The sequence below is a fragment of the Tursiops truncatus genome, chromosome 8 (assembly GCF_011762595.2).
Source record: "Tursiops truncatus isolate mTurTru1 chromosome 8, mTurTru1.mat.Y, whole genome shotgun sequence".
Taxonomy (NCBI): Eukaryota; Metazoa; Chordata; class Mammalia; order Artiodactyla; family Delphinidae; genus Tursiops; species Tursiops truncatus.
Genome location: NC_047041.1, coordinates 58,843,481 through 58,862,766, shown reverse-complemented (window position 1 = coordinate 58,862,766; position 19,286 = coordinate 58,843,481). Strand labels below are relative to the sequence as shown.

Sequence of the window (19,286 nt, the reverse complement as noted above, 5' to 3'; positions counted from 1 at the left end):
TAATACAGACATAAAACACTGAAATGTAAATATAAAACATAAATATAAAACAACCATTTAAAACTGTACAACTAAAGTTTGCATCTATTTCAGAAACTGAAGACTAAGGATGCACATTTTGTATGCTAAATACATACTTCCTGATTACAGATTTGACAGTAATTAAAGACCCTGTTTTATTAAACCCCTACCCTCCTTGGAAATTAAAAATTCATTTCCTTTAAGGATTCTATAATTCTTTCTTGAAGCTGGCTCTTTAATTGGCCCTGATTGGTCAATAGTCAGGGTGACTACTAAAATACCCTTTACCAAATAGCATGCCCAGGCAATATTTTATTTATTTATTTATTTTTTTTTTGGCTGCTCTGTGCAGCATGTGGAATCTTAGTTCCCCAACCAGGGATCAAACCCGTGCTGCCGGCAGTGGAAGTGCAGAGTCTTAACCACTGCACTGCCAGGGAAGTCGCCCAGGCAATATTTTAATATTTAAGTGCTTTTTACAGACATTATCTTATTATCCTCACAATAATGATTATTATTTTATTTTTAGAATATATTAAAAAAATTTTTTTCTTTCCATTTTAAAAATGAGGTGCTGAGAGACTAAGTAACTTGTCTTGGGTCACACAGGCTAGAGCAATGATTCTAAGCTGGGTTGTCTGACTCTAAGGCCCATGCGTGTCATCGTTACACTCCGTGGCCTCTTCTGTTTCTCTGTAGTTCCCAATGCTCAGCATTATTCTTTCATTTGCCATTGTCTTGGGCAGAAGTATATGAAAAGACCTAGCAGAAGAATTTTGGTGAAGTAATCAAGAAGGCACCAAGAGGACAATGGAAGCTCACAGAAACATGGTAAGGAGAGCCAGGAGAACCTTGCCCTGAGATTAAAGGCCTTTCAAGACCAAAGTCCCTACATGCCACTGAAATTCAGTGTCAATGCTTTTTCAGAAACATGCACAAGGAAATGCACAAAAAATGGGTTTCCATGCTGCTCTGCAGCCACCCTTCCCATGACCAAAAAGGAATAATATACCTCAGAGAAGCCTTTTCTAAGCTACACAAGTTGTGGATCACATGTCAGCAGCAACATCACTGAAAATAATAAAAGTTAAAAACTAAGGGGAAAGGCAAAAGAAAACTTATTTCCTTTGTCTGGAGAGGAGAAGACTCTACATAGCCCTGACTCCTAGAAAACTCCTCTCTCACCTCTCCCAAGTCTCCTGGAAAAGTCTGGCATACAAAGGAGAGGAAGACCACTCACCCAAGAGAGGAGTGCAGCTGCCCGGGTGGCATGCAGCGTCATCTTGCTGAAACCAGACAGTCACCCTGATGCACCTGGAACCCAAGAGAAGAGGCAGTACAGTTAATTATATCAGATATCCACGATGAAGGAAGAGGGGGGAAATGGTTTCACTTACCAGCTCTGAACACTTAAATAAGTCACTCTTCACTTGGCACTTAATCTACCAAGGGACCATGGGAGTTTTTAGAAAGCTCAGAGTACACATCAAAATTACTATAAAACTTACTGTGTCACAGCTGACAATAAAGAACCCTGCATTTAATTCAATGTCCACAAGATCTACACACAATCTCTCTGTCCCTTAGAAAATACAACATTCAAAGCTGGACTTCAACCCTACTCTTTGGGATGGTGGTGCCCTTAAAACATGGAACAAACATGGTTTTTCAGACACACCTAGGTGTGAATGTTGATTCCATGTGACCATGGTCTTGTGACCTTGGACAAGTAGCATAACTTCTTTTAGTCTCAGTTTCCTCATCTGCAAAATGGGACCTGCAAAAACCTCTCTGGGTTATGTGATGCTTCAAGATAAAGCAGATATAGCAAACAGCACAGTGCCTGGCACACAGTACGTATTCAATAAATGATCACTGTTCTTAAGCTAAAAGGTTGATTTCTGGCTCTTTCTGCAGGTACCCAAAGTCTACCTAATAAACAATAACCAAGTCCTTGGGGGAAACCACTTCAAATTCTGGATTTTTATACCCCCCACAAAAATGTCAAAGACATATTTCAAATGGGAGACTGGATGAAGCCAAATCCAATTCTGGGGGAGATCCCATGGGACATTTAATGAACGATTAGGTACTGGGTCCTGGTATTCTTACCCCAATTTCCCTTCCCAGTGGGAATCAGCCATCTGCCTGCTAACCTGCTCAAGAGACCACGGACATGGTGACTAAATATTCCCCAACACCTCTTAGCAGGCCCCCATAATTCCCACAAATCTTCCTGGGAGTAATCAGCCCCACCACCTGCCTACTACTGCCACAGGTGTGCTAAGTTTGTCACTACTCCAGTAGAAGGAGAAACAAGAGTGGTAAGAGCCACATCACCTATAACTCTCCCCACATATCAGCATCTCCAAGGTGTGGGTTCTGTGGAACCAACATTTGCTAAGTACTTTCTGAATACAAAGTGCTGGGGATAAGAAAGACACCATTCTTGTCCATAAGGTGCTCACTGTCTAATAGTGAGGAAATAATAGGGGAAAGAGAAACGTAAATCTGATAATCCACTACCCATCATCTCTTGAGGCCTTCCTATGCAAGTGTACTCTGCTTTACCAACCAACCAAAAAGGTTATTTTCTTAGTCCTTACATATGTTCATCCTGTGCTGGAAGCTTCGTGGGAAATGGGAGACAATGACATGGTCCCTGCTTTGAGGGGCTTACAGCATGGTGAGGAGTAAAGGTAAACATACGAGAAGCGGACTTCCCGGGGCTTCCCTGGTGGCGCAGTGCTTAAGAATCCGCCTGCCAATGCAGGAGGCACGGATTCAAGCTCTGGTCTGGGAAGATCCCACATGCCACAGAACAACTAAGACCATGCGCCACAACTACTGAGCCTGCGCTCTAGAGCCCATGAGCCACAACTACTGAGCCCATGTGCCACAACTACTGAAGCCTGTGTGCCTAGAGCCCATGCTCCCAACAAGAGAAGCCACCACAATGAGAAGCCTGCACACCACAATGAAGAGTAGTCCCCGCTCGCCACAACCACAGAAAAGCCTGCGTGCAGCAACAAAGACCCAACACAGCCAAAATAAAATAAAATACATTTATTAAAAAAAAAAGAAGTGGACTTCCCTGGTGGCGCAGTGGTTAAGAATCTGCCTGCCAATGCAGGCGACACAGGTTCGAGCCCTGGTCTAGGAAGATCCCACATGCCACTGAGCAACTAAGCCTGTGCACAACTACTGAGCCTGCGCTCTACAGCCCACGAGCCACAACTACTGAAGCCCACGCATGCGCCTCGAGCCCGCGCTCTGCAACAAGGGAAGCCACTGCAATGAGAAGCCCAAGCACCGCAACGAAGAGTAGCCCCTGCTCACCGCAGCTACAGAAAGCCCGCAGGCAGCAACGAAGACCCAACGCAGCCAAAAATAAATTAATTTTAGAAAACATACGGAAGCATGAAATAATAGAAGAAAATAAGTAAATGCTAAATATAACTAAATGCTAATTATAATTAATTGCTTCCTGACCCTGCAAAACCCAAGGTGATTCCACCTGTCATACAAACATCACAATCTTGGAAATGAGCCAATTCACCTAGGCTTTGGCAAAAGCAAGTGAAGTGATTAAGGGAGTTCTCAGGACGGCAGAGAAGCTAAGGGGCCTATGTTTTCCTCAGTTTTGGATGATTTTCATCCAGCATGGCCTATCTGTGGGCACTGACTGCCTTGCTCCCTAGGTAGGATTAAGGCAGATAAGTCTCAACTACTGCACTGCAAAAAGGCTTTTCTGGTGGTTGGCCGACCTAAAGTTAGAAGGACCATGCTTGGCCCTTGGAGTGAAGGCAGAAATGTCCAAATGCTCTACTGGGGCTTCTTTGCCGGGGGTGGGGGTGGGGGGGCAGTAAGGTCTGAGCAACTCAGAAACAAGGGAAATGAGGCCCAGATTACCTCCCTGTCATCCCCACTGCTGCCTCTAGACTTGTTATCCTTTTGGTGAGGCCCAAAACTGCAGTCAAATTTTATTTGCAACCGAAGGTAGATCTTGCCCCCTCTGAGAGATTCCACAGCTGTGTTGCTAAAAATGACTCGACGAACCTCTCCCCTTTATCTCAGAGGCAAAACATACAACCCTTACATCCTCCCAGGGGAGCCTGTCTAAAACTGGTGTCAAGGCCAAATGCCTTCTTCTGTGCTCCCCAGGCACAGGAACAGGCAGAATCCAATACTCAACATGAGGCAAGACCTTATCAGCTCAAATCCCATAGAGGGGCACTTTCCCAGAGACAGGACACTTTCAGGGCTTTTAGGGCAGCCCAGCCCTTCACTCTTCTCCAGGTAATGAATGACTGAAGCCAGTGGCACAGCTAGTCCTCGGCACGGGGACTACAACTTTAAGCAGGCCTTGGCTTGGAACCTAGGGATCCCAGCCAGAGCACCATCCTCCACACCCTCCCCCTGAAATCTGAGGCAGGCCCCACCCAGAAGACTGGGTGATGGTGACTGAAAAACAGATCCCCGCAATTGTAGCCTGGAACCATTTCACAGAAGGGTCTGCTAAGATTCACCCCCAACTCAAACAGGCAACTCCTCACCCCCACCACCCCCGATCAACAAACAAAATCTCAAAATGCAGGCCCTCTGTGGACACTTTCAGAGCTCCTACCTACCTCTTTCTTTGAAAAGAAGTGCCCCAGAAGAGAAGGCACCCTCTCTTTTCTCTGGGCTCAAGAAGGAACCAAGACACAGAAGCAGCTGCCTTATAAACTAAAGCCCTTGCAACCTCTTTACATTTTCAAAACTGACATACTATAACTCCCTCACATCAGGATCAATTCCCACATTTACAGTAACCCCTCTATGTTTCCAGAGAAGATATATCAGGACAAGGAACTTGACACTCAAGAGATACGCTGGCACCTGGCCTGTACCCTCTCTGGGTCTTAAAGAGTTAAAACCTAGTCCTGGTTTTGTACCAGGGCTGAAGCTAATGCAAACCACCTGCTCAGATGCAAGGACCAGGACTGGAGGGTCAGGTTGCTGAGCTCTGGGGTCTGTTCTGGAAAAGCTTCAGTTTTAAGGGTTCACCAAGTGATAGGCCAAAGGCCAGAGGTCTGAGTTGTGGCAGCACTGCTCTCCTTACCGCCCCCCCCCAACTTGGGTGCCAGCACCTCTTAGCCACTTAACTGACCTCCTAAACACCAGCCCTACCCCAAGATAACACCAAAGTAATCTTTGGTCTCAGAGAGCTGTAGAACTATACTGATCACTCAGCCCATGGGCCCTTACCTCCGCTGGACCCTCATTCTTTCAGGTGCTAGCTCCCATTCCCAGAATTTCAGGACCCAAAGCCCACACAAACTCTCACCTCCAAGGTTCCTGCCCTAAGACCCACCCCCTCTCTACCGTGGGTTCCAAAGGCCCACAGGCTGACAACTCATAAGGGAAATGGCTTTCCCAACTCTGTGCCCACGTTGAATAGCAAGATTTACCACTACTTACCCAAACAGCCAGCCTGCCTGCCTGTAGCCATAAGCATTCCAAGCTCTGTACGCCTTTCTAAAAGGGATACCACCACCATCTGAGAGACCGCCCCATCCAAAGAGTGAACATCCTAACCCTGAGGGCGTTCTCCTCTGACAGGTGTGGAGGCACACTCCAGCAAGCACTCAGACCTCATCTGGTGGGTTACCCCAGAGCAGCCCAATGACGGTCAAGCTATGTGATCAAGGGCTAACTTGTCATAAAGAACAGGACAGGAAATACCTTGCTGGTGCATCCCCTGGCTCCCAGGAGGTAAAAGGCCCAAGGACCAGCAGCTTCAAGAGAAGCCAAGGAAGGAAAAACACAATCCTTTTCAACCCCTGGGGAGTTCTGAGCAGGATGCCTTGTGCAAGTCCAAAGAGGTTTTCTGCACCCCTGAGGTCAGGGCAAACCAGCTTGCTGGATGTATTTCCTGAGCCCTCTGAGGGGCTCACTGTGGACTCAGGCCTCCCCCTCTTCATACAGACCATCCCCTCTGTGTAGCCTAGAATTCGGCCCAGAGTCCTGGTGAGGAACACGAGACGAACTGCAAGGGAAACCAAGGTTTCCCTCGTTTCTTCCAAGTGGCTTACTGCTATCGCCCTTCCCCCCATGCTCTGGAGGGTCCAGATCAGAAGGCCGTGGGCACAAGGGCTGCAATCATGAACCAGATCTGGGGCCTAGAGCCACAGACTACACACGCACACCCGAGTGCACTCCAGCAGTTCATCAGCACCTGCCCCACTGCTATATTCACACCCCCTGGTCCCTACCAGCTGACGAAATGAACCTTTTCCACTCCCCACCACCGCGTACACACCCAGGCCTCACTCAGGAATGGAGACGCTCCCCCGAGCTGTCTACAGCTCAACGTGCAGGCGCACACGCTTTCCCCCTCTGAACAAAAACACGCTGACATCTACGCGAGGGGGGAAGAAAGCAACCCTTTGCTCTGAAAGGCGCCAACTCCCGGATGTTGGCAAGCTCTGCTCCCAGCGCCAGTTTCAGAGTGTTTACTTGCTCTCCCTCTCCTCTCCCTCCCCTTCAAGGATGGTGCAGGAAAGGGAGGTGAAGAGGGGAGTCCACCGCACCCCCTCCTCCATGTTTGAACAAAAACCCAGAGAAACAGTGAGGGAGAGAAAGTCTCAGCGCGGGGGTGGGGGTGGGGGTGGGGGGTGGCCTTACCAGACTCCCAAAGCCACACGTATCTACAGGTTCTAATCCGCCATTAGCACTTAAATCTTGAAAGGAGAGGAGGAAGGGGGGGTCTAGTGGAAAGTAACCCCACACACAAAAGAAAAGTTGTTGGTTTTCTTCTCAGCCTGGCAGGAGCGATCTTCCTGGCTGACAGCCAGAAGTGCGTCACAATCAGGAGTCTGCTTTCTTTAAAGGCGCAGCAAGCTTCCGCGATCTGGGAGCGCAGGCGAAGCAGGGAACGCTCAGCAAGGGGGGGAGGGGTGGCACTCGGGGGCAAGGAGGGGGGGGCCCTGGAGCACTGGAGAGGTGGGGCGGCTAAGGCTTCGCCCGCAAACAAGAGACTAGGGCGCACGGGGGGTGGGGTGCGGGTGGGGGAGGAGCCGGCAGACAAAAGTACTTAACTGAAACGGTGGCGAGAGCCAAAGCAAATTGTGGCGTAAACGCAAAACACACCTCACAGCGGCCTGCCTGACAAACCTGATATCCCCCGGACACTCCCCCTTTGCGCTCTTAAGACAGCAGTGACAGCCTGTCCATCTCTGGCCAGCAGCGGAAGGGTAGGCCACGGACTGCCCTGATGATTAGATCAGCCCTGCCTGGCGGCGAGCAGGGCAGGGAGGAAGACCCGGGAGCAGAGGCTTTGGAGAGCGAGCAAGACGCAAGCCCATTTAAACGCGGGCAGCTTCCTGCCGGCTCCAGGGAGCGCTGCGTCTCCAAGCACACAGGCCGCTCGCACACAAAGCGCCGGCCTCCTTACGCGGGCGCCGCCTGCCCTGGGACATGGCCGCCCCCGAGCCCGTTCCCCGAGGGAATCTCTCCAGCCCGTACCTTCTGCGTGGCTTGGCCAGACTGCTGCGCTGCGCCCGCTCCTCCCCCTCGGCCACCCAAACAAGGAGCCCCGGCAGACTGCGGCCCTGGAGCGCAGGCCTGCGCTGTCGTGACTGCGTGCTATTGTCGACTGCGGAATGGCCGCCAAAATCCCAGCTGTGCTGCCAGAACCTAATCCCCTGTTCCGCTGAGCATTTGTGGGGAGGGGCTGAGGGGCCAAGGCACGGGACCTAGTACGGCAGGCACTGGCTGGAGCCCCTTAACACACACAGGCACTGGGACCCAGCGCCGGCATGGCCGAAAAGAAAAGATGTCTGACTCTTAGAAAACAAAACCACCGCGTTTACACCCATTAAACAGTGACCCTCACCAAGACCGCGAGAGAAACCCACCAGTCATCAGGAAGCCCCTCATCTTCCACTTACACCACAAACATTTATTAAGCACCTACTGGGCAAAAGGTACTGCTGGAAGACATTTTAGATGCTAAGGTCGATTATAATTCTAAGAAATGTGACTTGAAATTGTATTTCAAGACAGCATGTGCTCTCACAAAAAGATACAAAAATTCTAACCAGTTGAGAATAGGGAAGGACTAAAAACTAAGTGATATTTTAATCTGGATCTTAAAACACATAGGTAGGGCTTCCCTGGTGGCGCAGTGGTTGAGAGTCCGCCTGCCGGTGCAGGGGACACGGGTTCGTGCCCCGGTCCGGGAAGATCCCACATGCTGCGAAGCGGCTGGGCCCGTGGGCCATGGTCGCTAAGCCTGCGCGTCCGGAGCCTGTGCTCCGCAACGGGAGAGGCCACAACAGTGAGAGGCCCGCGTACCGCAAAAAAACAAACAAACAAAAAACAAACAAAAAAACACATAGGTAGAACTTGCCCAGATGGAAATGGAGAGAGAAGTAAGGAAGAAGGGAAAGCAGAGAGAAGGTGTGGAAGTAGTGGAGGAACAGACTTGAAGAGGGAACTGGGGTAAGAGCTGGAGAATCTTAAACTTCAAGAAATCGAATTGAAATCTGGACGTTCATTTTGTTGTTTGTTTTTAGCATAGAGATGTGGTGTGATGAGAAGTGTGCTATGAGAAATTATTCTGGTATATAAATGAATGAGACTAGCAGCAGGGAGGTGGGTCAGAAGGCTGCCACAACAGGCAGGAGACAGGTGATGAGGACTTGGGGGGTAAGGTAAGAGAAAGTGCAAAGAAGGGGAATGAGAGACACGGTGGAGACAGGATGAAGAGAAGGGAATGACTGGAAGCAGAGGAAGGAATTATAACAAAGAAAGTGTGAGGGATGGCAGGGAGGACAGAGAGGCCATATATAGAATTAAAATAAGTGTAAAAATGCTAGGGATCATGTTAGAACAAGAGAGAAAACAAGGTGCAATAGATAGCAGCTAATGCTGACTGAGTACATACTGTGCACCAAGCACTGTTCTGCTGGCCTAATGTGTGTTAACTCATAAATCTGAAAAACTCCCTTTGTAAAGTAGATACTATTATCACTCATCTTTACAGTGAAGAAACTGAGCCACCGAGATAAAATAATTTGCCCAAGATCACACAGCTCATGAATGGCAGGACTGATACCACTTGCTGCTCTGTCACCCTGGCAAGTAACCTCTGAGTCTCAGTATTCCTATTTGTAAAACAAGGATAAAGATATTTTATAAGATTGTGATGAGGATTAAATCACATCTATAAGATGCCCAACACTTTGGCTAGCACATAAGGCACAGGGTGGTACTTACCAAAGGTTAATTCCTACTTAGGCATTTTGGCCCCTTGTCACCAAGGTGTCCAAGCATAAGTTGGCTCACCATTTGTCAGGGAAGCTAGTGGGGTGCTCCTTCCTGAAAGAGATTAGATCCTCAGGATGCTTGCTTTCCTTCCATCAGTCTGCCTCTATGGATTTTACTTTAAGGTCAGCTTAAATGTCAGCACCTCAAATATTAACGGATAACGGTGGTTCTTGGGGAGGAGTTAGATTGTAGGGGACTTTCTACAATATATGTTTCTTTTTATGTTTGAATTTAATTTTAATAACCATGTATTACATTGGTGATCAGAAAAATGTGTCTATATTCTGCATTTGTCACTGGTACTGACTTAACTGTATATGCAGGGAAGTCTTGTTTTCACATCTAGAATGTAAATTCCTCAAGGGCATAACCAGTTCCATCTCTCTATGATCCCCCATAGTACCTAGCACACTAGGGCTCCTTGAATCTGTTCCATTGAACTACATCTGGATGGAAGGCTTCCAAATTCAACCTTCTGGCCACCAGAGAACGACCGTGGTGAGTGGTGGAGATACTGTGGAGGGGGTCAGACCAAGGTCCATTGCTGCAGAGACCTCCCATGCCCCGGCTTCTTCTCCCAGGCAGGCCCTGTATCCTATTCCTATAGTATCACTTGCAGTCTGTGGTTAGCAATCGCTATTGGTATTCAAAGATGCACCAGGAAAGTAAAGGCAAAGCAAAAACCAAAGCTTTTATAGAAAAGCAAGGTGGCAAACATAATTTAATGACAGGCACGATCAACACTCCAAAAAAGGTATGGGGTGAAAAGAGGAGGCAGGCCTGCTCAAATCACCCTGGCCACATCTGGCACTGTGTCAGCCCTGCTGCTCCCTAGCACATGAAAGAATTGATACTGTGTCTCAAAAGAATACAAGAGGTTCTCCCCCCACCCTCCCTTGGCTCTAAACTCAAGGCAACAGCTTCCAGCTGTGCAGCCTCAGAGGCTCTGAACTCTCCTCTGGAACCTGTCCACCAGAGTTGCCAAGCTTCTGAGCGGGGGGAGGGGGCAGTTTCCCCAGCCTCTCCCTCCCCCACCACAGAGCCACCCCTCCCCTCCCCTCCCATGGCAGCCAGCCAGCAGAACTTCCCCACCCCTCCTCCCAGCCTAGCCAGGCAGTAGGCAGGCCACATGGCTCCTGCTGGATTCCACAGCCCTAGCTCACTGTCCAAAAGACTAAAAGGGATAAGAGTGGTAAAACCATTTTTAAAAGAAAGAGAGAGTGAAAGAAAAAGGAAGAAGGGAAAGAAAATGACACATAACACAAAATTTGGAATAGGCTTCAGATAGAGGTTGGAGGGGGTTGGTGATGGGTGCAGAATGCACAGGGTGTTTCAAAGGGCCTGGTAATATTACATCTTCTGAGCTGGGTGGTATATGGTGTATGGGTGTTTTATTATTCTTGTTTAAAATGTAAATGTTATAATTTTAAGTGTATTACAATTTTTATAAGTTTAAACAGAAGATGGGAAGTGAGAGATTCCCCTGAGACAGTTCTGGAATGGGTGGTTCTTAATACAAATAATTTGTCTAGCCTTCAAGGCCATCTATGACCTGACCCCGGTCTTACCTTCCAGAGTCATCTACTGCCCTTACCCAAACCCTCCACCCTGCCTGACTGGTCTTCTCACTATCTTCTGAAGTCCCTCTGAACCTCCTACCTCAGCCCACCAGCCTGGAAGGGAAGCTTTCACCGTAGGAAGCTGTAGGCTAAGGGCCAATGAGAGCCTCTCTCTCAGTCCCTACAGGCCCTCCCACGAGGAAAGCTGGCAGGAAAAAAATTCTTAGGGTTCCATTACCCTATGCAATGCCTTCTAGTCCCTCCTCCCTCTGCCACCTGAGGTCCTAGCATAATAAATACATAAAGACTAACATTATTGTTGCTGTTACTGTTGTAATTAATAGCTAATATTTAACGAGCACTTGGTATGTGCCAGACACTATGCTAAACACTTCCGAGCTTTATTTCGTTTAATCCTCATAATAACCCAGTGACACAATAACCCAAAATACTATGATTATCACTATTTTACCGAAAAGGAAACTGAGAATTAGAAAGATTACATAACTTGCCTAAGGTCACAAAGAGTAAGTGTTAGAGGCAAAATTTGAGCCCACCTTGAGCCCAGGTCCCATCCTCTTACACTTACATGGTCATTTCATCTAACTCTCAGGACAATCCATAAGGTGGGTTTTATTTCTAAAGATGAGGAAATCTGAGGCTCAGGAATTAAGTGACTTAGTCACATAAGTAGTGAGTTATCTACCCGGTCTCTGCACTATTGTCTACTGCTCTTGAATAAGCAATCATTGAATGAGTGAAAAAAAGGTAGCACATTCTCAGTGGCTCAAAGAAGCCTTGTACCTCTACCTCCTAATAAAAATCAACTGTTTAATCAAAAACATTCAACAGTTCCTATTTCAAAAGTAACCACTAAAGAATTTTTTTCTGAAGATGCAATAGCTTTACAAACATTCAAGGACAAAAACTCCTCTGAGGCAGCAAGCACAGAAGGAGAGTCTTCTACTAGAAGAGATGTTGACATACCTCAAAGGTGAGAAGCCATGGAGAAAGAAGGCTGCAGGAAATGCCATTGGCTGGAGGGAAGGACTAATATTTCAGAACCCTGACCTGGAGCTTATTTACCAGGCCTCATTCTCCCTCTCCAGAGGGTAATGGCAAAGTAATGAGGCAGTGTTGGTAAGCCTGATCTTTCTGGGGAGAAAAGCAGAGGGTAAATCAAAACCCAGAGACGATTCATTATGACATCCAAGAGGCTCTACTTAGTTCTCCCTCAAGAACGTCTTTCTACAAAACGCCTAAGAACCTGTCACCCTTTTTCATCGTCACAGAGGAGCAAATGGCTCTGTCCCTAAAGGCAACATATCTAGCACAGTGTTTGCTCACAAACACAGAACTGATGATAAGGTAAAAGAAACTAAAAGAACAGGGTTTTTTTTGTTTTGTTTTGTTTTGTTTTTTGCGGTATGCGGGCCTCCCACTGCCGTGGCCTCTCCCGCTGCGGAGCACAGGCTCCGGACGTGCAGGCTCAGCGGCCATGGCTCACGGGCCCAGCCGCTCCCTAGGAACAGTTTTAATGTAAAGATTTGCAACTCCTGGAGACAGCCTTGCTAATGATGGAAAACACACTAGGTTTGCTGTTGGAAGCCCCAGAGGTAAATTCTGTATCAGCCACAGACTGTATTTGTGGCTTTAAGCAAGGCACTTGCCCTACCTTGGGTCTCAGTAAAAGGTGAGGGTCAGATCTTATCTAAAGTATCTCCAAAAATTTCCCATGATTTCTTTCTCCAGGACACCATTCTCAACAACAAAAATCTTGCAATAGGGCTTCCCTGGTGGCGCAGTGGTTAAGAATCCGCCTGCCAATGCAGGGGACACGGGTTCAAGCCCTGGTCCAGGAAGATCCCACATGCCATGGAGCAACTAAGCCCGTGAGCCACAACTACTGAGCCTGTGCTCTAGAGCCCACGAGCCACAACTACTGAGGCTGTGTGCTACAACTACTGAAGCCCGTACGCCTAGAGCCCGTGCTCCGCAACAAGAGAAGCCACCGCAATGAGAAGCCCGCACGCACACCACAATGAAGAGTAGCCCCCGCTCGCAGCAACTACAGAAAGCCTACGCGCAGCAACAAAGACCCAACGCAGCCAAAAATAAATTTAAAAATAAAATAAAAAATAATTTTAAAAAATAAAATAAAAGCCACAGAGAAAGTGCAATTTATAATTACATTTATCTAAACAGCCTAAAGAAAAGCAGCTTTCTATACCTGGTCAACAAATCACAGAATCTCAAGGATGAAAGAGACCTTAATGGTCTTCTAGTCCCCCCTTACATCCATGAGGGAATACACGTGACAACTTTGCTGAAGATTTCCTATCTTCTGACTGAGACAGAAATATTTTTTTTAATTAATTTATTTTTTTGGCTGTGTTGGGTCTTCATTGATGTGCGTGGGCTTCTCATTGAAGTGGCTTCTCTTGTTGTGGAGCACGGGCTCTAGGCACACGGGCTTCAGTAGTTGTGGCATGCGGGCTCAGTAGTTTTCCGGCTCGTGGGCTCTAGAGTGCAGGCTCAGTAGTTGTGGCGCACAGGCTTAGTCGCTCCACAGCATGTGTTATCTTCCTGGACCAGGGCTCGAACCTGTGTGTCCCCTGCACTGGCAGGAGGATTCTTAACCACTGCGCCACCACGGAAGCCCAAGACAGAAATTTTACAACTTATTTGTATGCCTGAGCAAGGCCTGCCAATTTGAGACAACTTGTGATTTCAGAACATAAGCTTGGAGAACAGGGACCCTGCCCAGGATCTGGTTTGTTTCAAACAGGCTTTAAGTAGCCACAAAACTCAGAGGACATCTCTCTCTTTTCCCTTCTCTCCCTCTCTCCCACTCTCTCTTTCTCTGTCTTCCTCTTCCTCGCTCTATCTTCCATATCTCCACCTCGTACATAGCACTGAAACCTCCGTTTTTCCGGTTCAAATCCATTTCTCCTTCTACCATACCAGGATGACTTTAACCACTGATAGAAATGAACAAATACAAATATTAATAGGGGCTGGATTTCTGAAAAGGATGCCAGATTGACTCAAGACCCAAACTTGGCAATATGTTACCAATAAGTAAAATAAATGGGACTAATGTCTAACATGGTCATGATAAAAAATTTTTAAAAAACCCTAACTATTTAACAGACTTCAAGGATTTAAAGAAGGCTATGTCTCACATCTCAATTAATCCCCCCTAAATTTAGAACCCTAAAAGGCAAGCATGTTTATTACAATTTTATAACTAGGAACCTAAGCCTAAAAAGAAGACAATACCTGCCTCAAGGTCAACCACCAAGGTTGCAGAACCAGAACTCAAGTCTAAATCCATGGCTCTCTCCAGCCCAACTCAGCTACATCCTATACCTTTCTCATCAGCATAGCCTTTTTTTTTTTTTTTTTGATCAAGTCATTCTATTAAGGGGCTTTGGGGGAGGGTCAAAAGGCTGGGAGGACGATCAGATCCAACGTCCTTCTCCCAGCCGGGACCTTCCCTGCTTCACAATCGCGGAAAGAGCATAGCCTTTTATTCATACAAAGCACTTAGGAAATCCTTGTTCAAATTGTTTTTGCTACAGCTCCTGAAATGGGCAAGGCAAGAATCATTTTCTCCATCCTTAAAGATACTAAGTAACTTGAACTGCAGTCGATAAAATAACATCCCATGTCTCTGGCATCACTGAAAAGTACAAAATTCCTCACAAGCAATTTTCCTAAAAACTTCCTCCCTTTAGGACCAAACCTTTTTTTAAAAAAAACTATTTGCAATACAAAGTCTCCAAAATGCATAAGATATGTTACTCTTTACTTGTAGTTAATGAAATTTAATCAGGGACATTCAACTATAAACATGAAACAAACACCTATAAATACTGTGCTGGGGACTCAAAGATGAATTAGACAGGCTCAAGATCCTGTGTAGAAACAAACATACCTATAACTCACCTAAATACGAGCCCAAAGAACATGGCCTCGGGTAGTGTTGAAAGGAAGGTGAGAGAACACTGGAAAGTCTAGTGGAGACCAGGAGTGACTTACTAAAGAGCACTGAGAGGTGCTGAAGGGTTCTGAGCAGGAGAATGGCATACTTGTATGTGCTTTGGGAAAAGATGAATCTGGCATGACATTGAGTCCAGAGGCAGAACACCGAGTTAGGCGGCAATCGTAGTGGCAGAGACAAAACTGCTGCTGTCAGGCAAGGGCAGTAGGAACTAAAAAGAAAGGTATATTTAAAAGGCATTGCGGAGGTAGACTCCAAGCTCTTAGGATACGGGAGTGTGGGACAGGTGGGGAGCAGAAAAAACCTCTAGGATTCTTGCTTTGGTGAAAGACTTCAGAAGAGGAACACAGGAGTTACTGTTTTACAGGAGCTGTGAGGGACTGATTAACTCAGGAGGGATGATGAGGAAAGCTTTACCAAGGAAGTATCATTTAAGCGGAGTACTTAAAGTATGAGTAGGATGAGTAGGGCTTCCCAAAAGAGAAGTTAAAAAAAAAAAAAAAAGCATTCTAGCAGGGAGAACAGCATGTGCAAAGACAGAGCTTGTTACATTTGAGCAATGGCATGCAGTTTTAGTAAGGTGTAGCAGATGATGAGGCTAACTAGTACTAAATTGTGAGGTACTTACATCACACTAAGGAATTCAGATTTTATCCTGCAGGCGATGGGAAACAACCAAGGTTTCTAAAGGGAAGAAGTAAAGGGGAGTAACATAGATCAGATCTATGTTCCAGTTGGTATGAAGTACAGGCTAGAATGGTGAGAAATAGGAGGAAGGCAATACAGCATAATGGCTAAGAGCATGGGGTCTGGAGTTGGATAGCCTCCTTAAAATCCTGGCTCTAGACCTTACTAGCTGTGCAAGCTTGGACTAGTTATTTAGCTTCCCTGTGCTCCCAGGTTCCCCATCTGTAAAATGGGAATAAGAATAATACTTTCAGTTTTTTGGCCTGAGGCGACCCAGCACTGGAGCCTACCCGGCTTTTTGGTGGAGCTGGTGGCAGACTCTGGGAGGGCTCATGCTGGGGAGTGCTTCCCAGAACTTCTGCTGCCAGTGTCCTTGTCCTCACGGTGACACACGGCCATTCCCCGCCTCTGCAGGGGACCCTCCAATACTAGCAGGTCCTGTTGGAAGTCCTGCAGTCAAATCCCGCTAGCCTCCGAGGTCTGATTCTCTCGGAATTCCTCCTCCTGTTGCCGGACCCCCAGGTTAGGAGGCCTGGCGTGGGGCTCGGAGCCTTCGCTCCAGTGGGTGGACTTCTGTGGTATAAGTGTTCTCCAGTTTCTCTTTGGCCAATAGCAGCTGTGGAAATTTACACCCCCCATGTGCTGGAGGCTCTCAATGGGACAGATGTTCAGTTAAAATGCACTTTCTCCAGCTTTGCCCCTGTGGGTGATGCTCTAACAGTGACCTGGAATTTCTGTCCTCAAGATGGGGGTCTAAGCAGTTTGTTTTCTACTACCACGTGGATCCCTTCAGACCCATGAGTGGGCATTTCAAGGACTGGGTGGTCTGGGATGGGAACCCTGAGCGGTATGATGTCTCCATCTTCCTCTGGAAGCTACAGTTTGATGACAATGGGACATACACCTGCCAGGTGAAGAACCCACCTGATGTTGATGGGCTGATAGGGGAGATCCAGCTCAGAGTCGTGCACACTGAAAAGAAGAAGAAAAGCTCAACCAAGAAAAAAAGGCTTCTGCTTACTTAGAAGACACAGACTAACATTATTAGATGGAAGCTGAAGATTTCCAAGAACAAAAACCCTGAGACAAGTTGGAGTTAACGGAAGCTTTTCTTTGGCTTTTCCAGTTGTGACCTGTCTTCCAACCAGCTCTGCAGTATATAACCACCTAGACAAGCAACGTTCCTCTGGAGCCAGCAAAGGGCCCTTCTTGAGCAGATACCACCAGACTCACACACACACAGCCCTGTTACTAAGGTTTTATTTAATTTCAGAGTACAAATACTGTATTTTTTTCAAATGCCCATTAGCTTTTATATACTAGGAAGCTACATTTTTGCCCTTAAACGCTCCTTGTGGATTATGACTTGTATACACATATATTGGCATCAAATGGGATAAAAGTCAACTTTGTCTGTCATAACATTTCCTTTAATATATTAGTTTCCTTAGAGCAGCATTCTTGCTACTAAAGTTAACATGTTTACTCTTTCCTTCTCACACTCTCAAAAGGTGAGCTAATTCTCCCAATTGTTTTTGAGTGATTAACAGAAAATCCTAAATTCAAACTGTTAAAGAACAGTTTGATTTTCATGGCTCTCCTGAAGTATGGGACACGTATTATTTTATTGAATTTCTTTCAATACCCTAGATGGTAGGTTTTTGTTTTTGGTCAATTGATCCAAGGTTTACAGTAGTACAAGTCTAAACCACAGAGTAACTAGGGAAGGTTACATAAATGCTAATAGATTGACAAATGCCACCTCAAGATGAATTGCTTGTCACCTTTTTTCTGTGCTGTGACAAGCAATCAACAGTTCAGATCTTTCATGAGCAGTGAAGTTTAGCTTACTATAGTTTTTCCCCCAATTCAATTATTTACAACAATAGAGCAAAATCTATGCTCATTTGTAGACTGGAATCATTAAGCAGTTAAATGAAGGTTTCTGAAGGAGTATATTACAATTTAAAAATTTAGGGCTAGTGAAAAACATCAACCCTAAATGATAATAATTTTGTATAGTGTTATACAAAGCTCTGAGAACTGGAAGAGATTATTTAAATTTTTTTCTTTTATTTATTTTTTAATTCAGTTGCTTATTTGGAGGGAGGATTTGGTGTGGGGGCAAAGAAATACCAAAACTAACAGAATGAAACCAACAACCAACTTTATTATTTTTTTTCTCTTATACTAGTAGATAAAACAAACTTTCTAAGTGGGTCATGGAAAGAAGAGTGCTTTTAAAGAAGTGTCTAGTCTCCCAGTGTCTTTCCAAACTTAAGCTACTGCAGCACTTATTTGAAGAATAGAAAACATCTAAACGTTTAGGAACCTCTCCCCCTACCCCCTGCCCCCCCATGTTTACAGCTTGATATTTTCAGTTTTCACCAACTAGGCTGAAGATGTTATTTCTTTTAACGAACTGGAATTTCCAAATAGTTTATCTGCATTTAAAGATGATGAACTTTGATATTTTTTCCAATACTAAAAGAAAACCTGGTATAATTTACATATGGACCTTGATTCTGAAATGCATTCCATACCTGTCATTTGGCCTTTTATACTGTCTAAAAAAGTACAGTTTCAGTATCCAGTTTTGAAACTAAAAATTAGATTTAAAGTCTATATTATCTTTCACATTTTCTATTTTTCTCTATAATGCAACCTTTGAAAATATAGTAACTGGGTATTTCTTCAAACAGATGGCCTGGGTGATGTTCCATAGTGTAAAGAGGTAGTTAAAAACTCATGGAAGGTGTTCCCAGCAAAACTTGTAGCTTTTGTGTCTTGGCTAAATATTCAAGGGTTAATATAGCCCTGCTGTTCAGTGTCTTTTACTTGAAGAGAACTTTTGTATTGTAATTTATTTTTTATTGTGCCTTAAACACTATGTAAATAACCTTCAGTAATAAAGTATTACAATTATTAAAAAAAAAGAATAATACTTTCTCAGAGGGTTGATATAAGGAATTCACAAGATAGTATGTGTAAAGAAAGTGCTTAGCACAGTACCTGGTACAGAGATAAATGTAGCTACTATTAGAGGCTGAAAATTCATTAGTAAAAAGTTACTTCCTCGTGTGGTCTAGTGTTGTCCAGGCTCTTCTTCCTACCTGAAGCTTTCTCTTCCTACCTATTCACCTGATTAATTCTAACTTATCCTTCATATCTTAGCTCAAATGTTACTTCCCCATGTAAACTCTCCCTAACCATCTAGATTAGGTCAGGTTCCTACTATGCACAGCACCATACCCTTTCCTTCATAGCACTCATAGTCTCTAATTACATCTTTTTATATTTCATTAATTTCTCTTTTTCCTATTACCATAAGTTCCATGAACTCACATACTGTGTGCTCACCACTGAATTCTTAGAACTGAAAAAACTCCTGGCACACAGAAGGTACCTGATAAGCATTTATTGAATGAATGAAAGGTTTCAAATTATGTCATTAAAGTGAACCTCTTCAGATGCAATCTTTATACAGAAGGCTAGAGATAAAGATTTGGGTCACATATGTAACAGTGTGACTATAATCAGAAGTGGGTCTATGGTGGGATCACACTTGCCTCTTAGGCCTGTAAAGGGATGGTGTATTCATTTGCTATTGAAATTGGTTAATCTTAGGCCAAAGCCTCTGCCTCACACAGCTCCAGGAGGCACCAGCATTAAGACAGGAAATGAGAGACTTTGGGAGA

The 19,286-nt window shown here is 45.5% G+C and overlaps 1 protein-coding gene and 1 pseudogene across 8 annotated transcripts in view; one reads left to right on the top strand and one right to left on the bottom strand.

Annotated features, from left to right (window-relative positions):
• Positions 1–19,286, bottom strand: part of NUMA1 (nuclear mitotic apparatus protein 1) — a 90,763-nt gene that overhangs the window by 29,725 nt on the left and 41,752 nt on the right. For 6 of the 8 annotated variants that reach the window (XM_033862377.2, XM_073808527.1, XM_033862378.2 and 3 more), the window contains one exon: positions 1,262–1,335. In XM_033862377.2, coding sequence (XP_033718268.1) covers positions 1,262–1,303 — 42 coding nt within the window. In that variant the 5' untranslated portion in view covers positions 1,304–1,335. Of the gene's footprint in view, positions 1–1,261; positions 1,336–6,690; positions 6,878–7,179; positions 7,319–19,286 lie in introns of those variants that run through there. The other 2 variants (XM_033862379.2, XM_033862376.2) reach the window with 2 other exon arrangements.
• LOC101333533 (myelin protein zero-like protein 2) lies at positions 11,871–16,771 on the top strand (annotated as a pseudogene).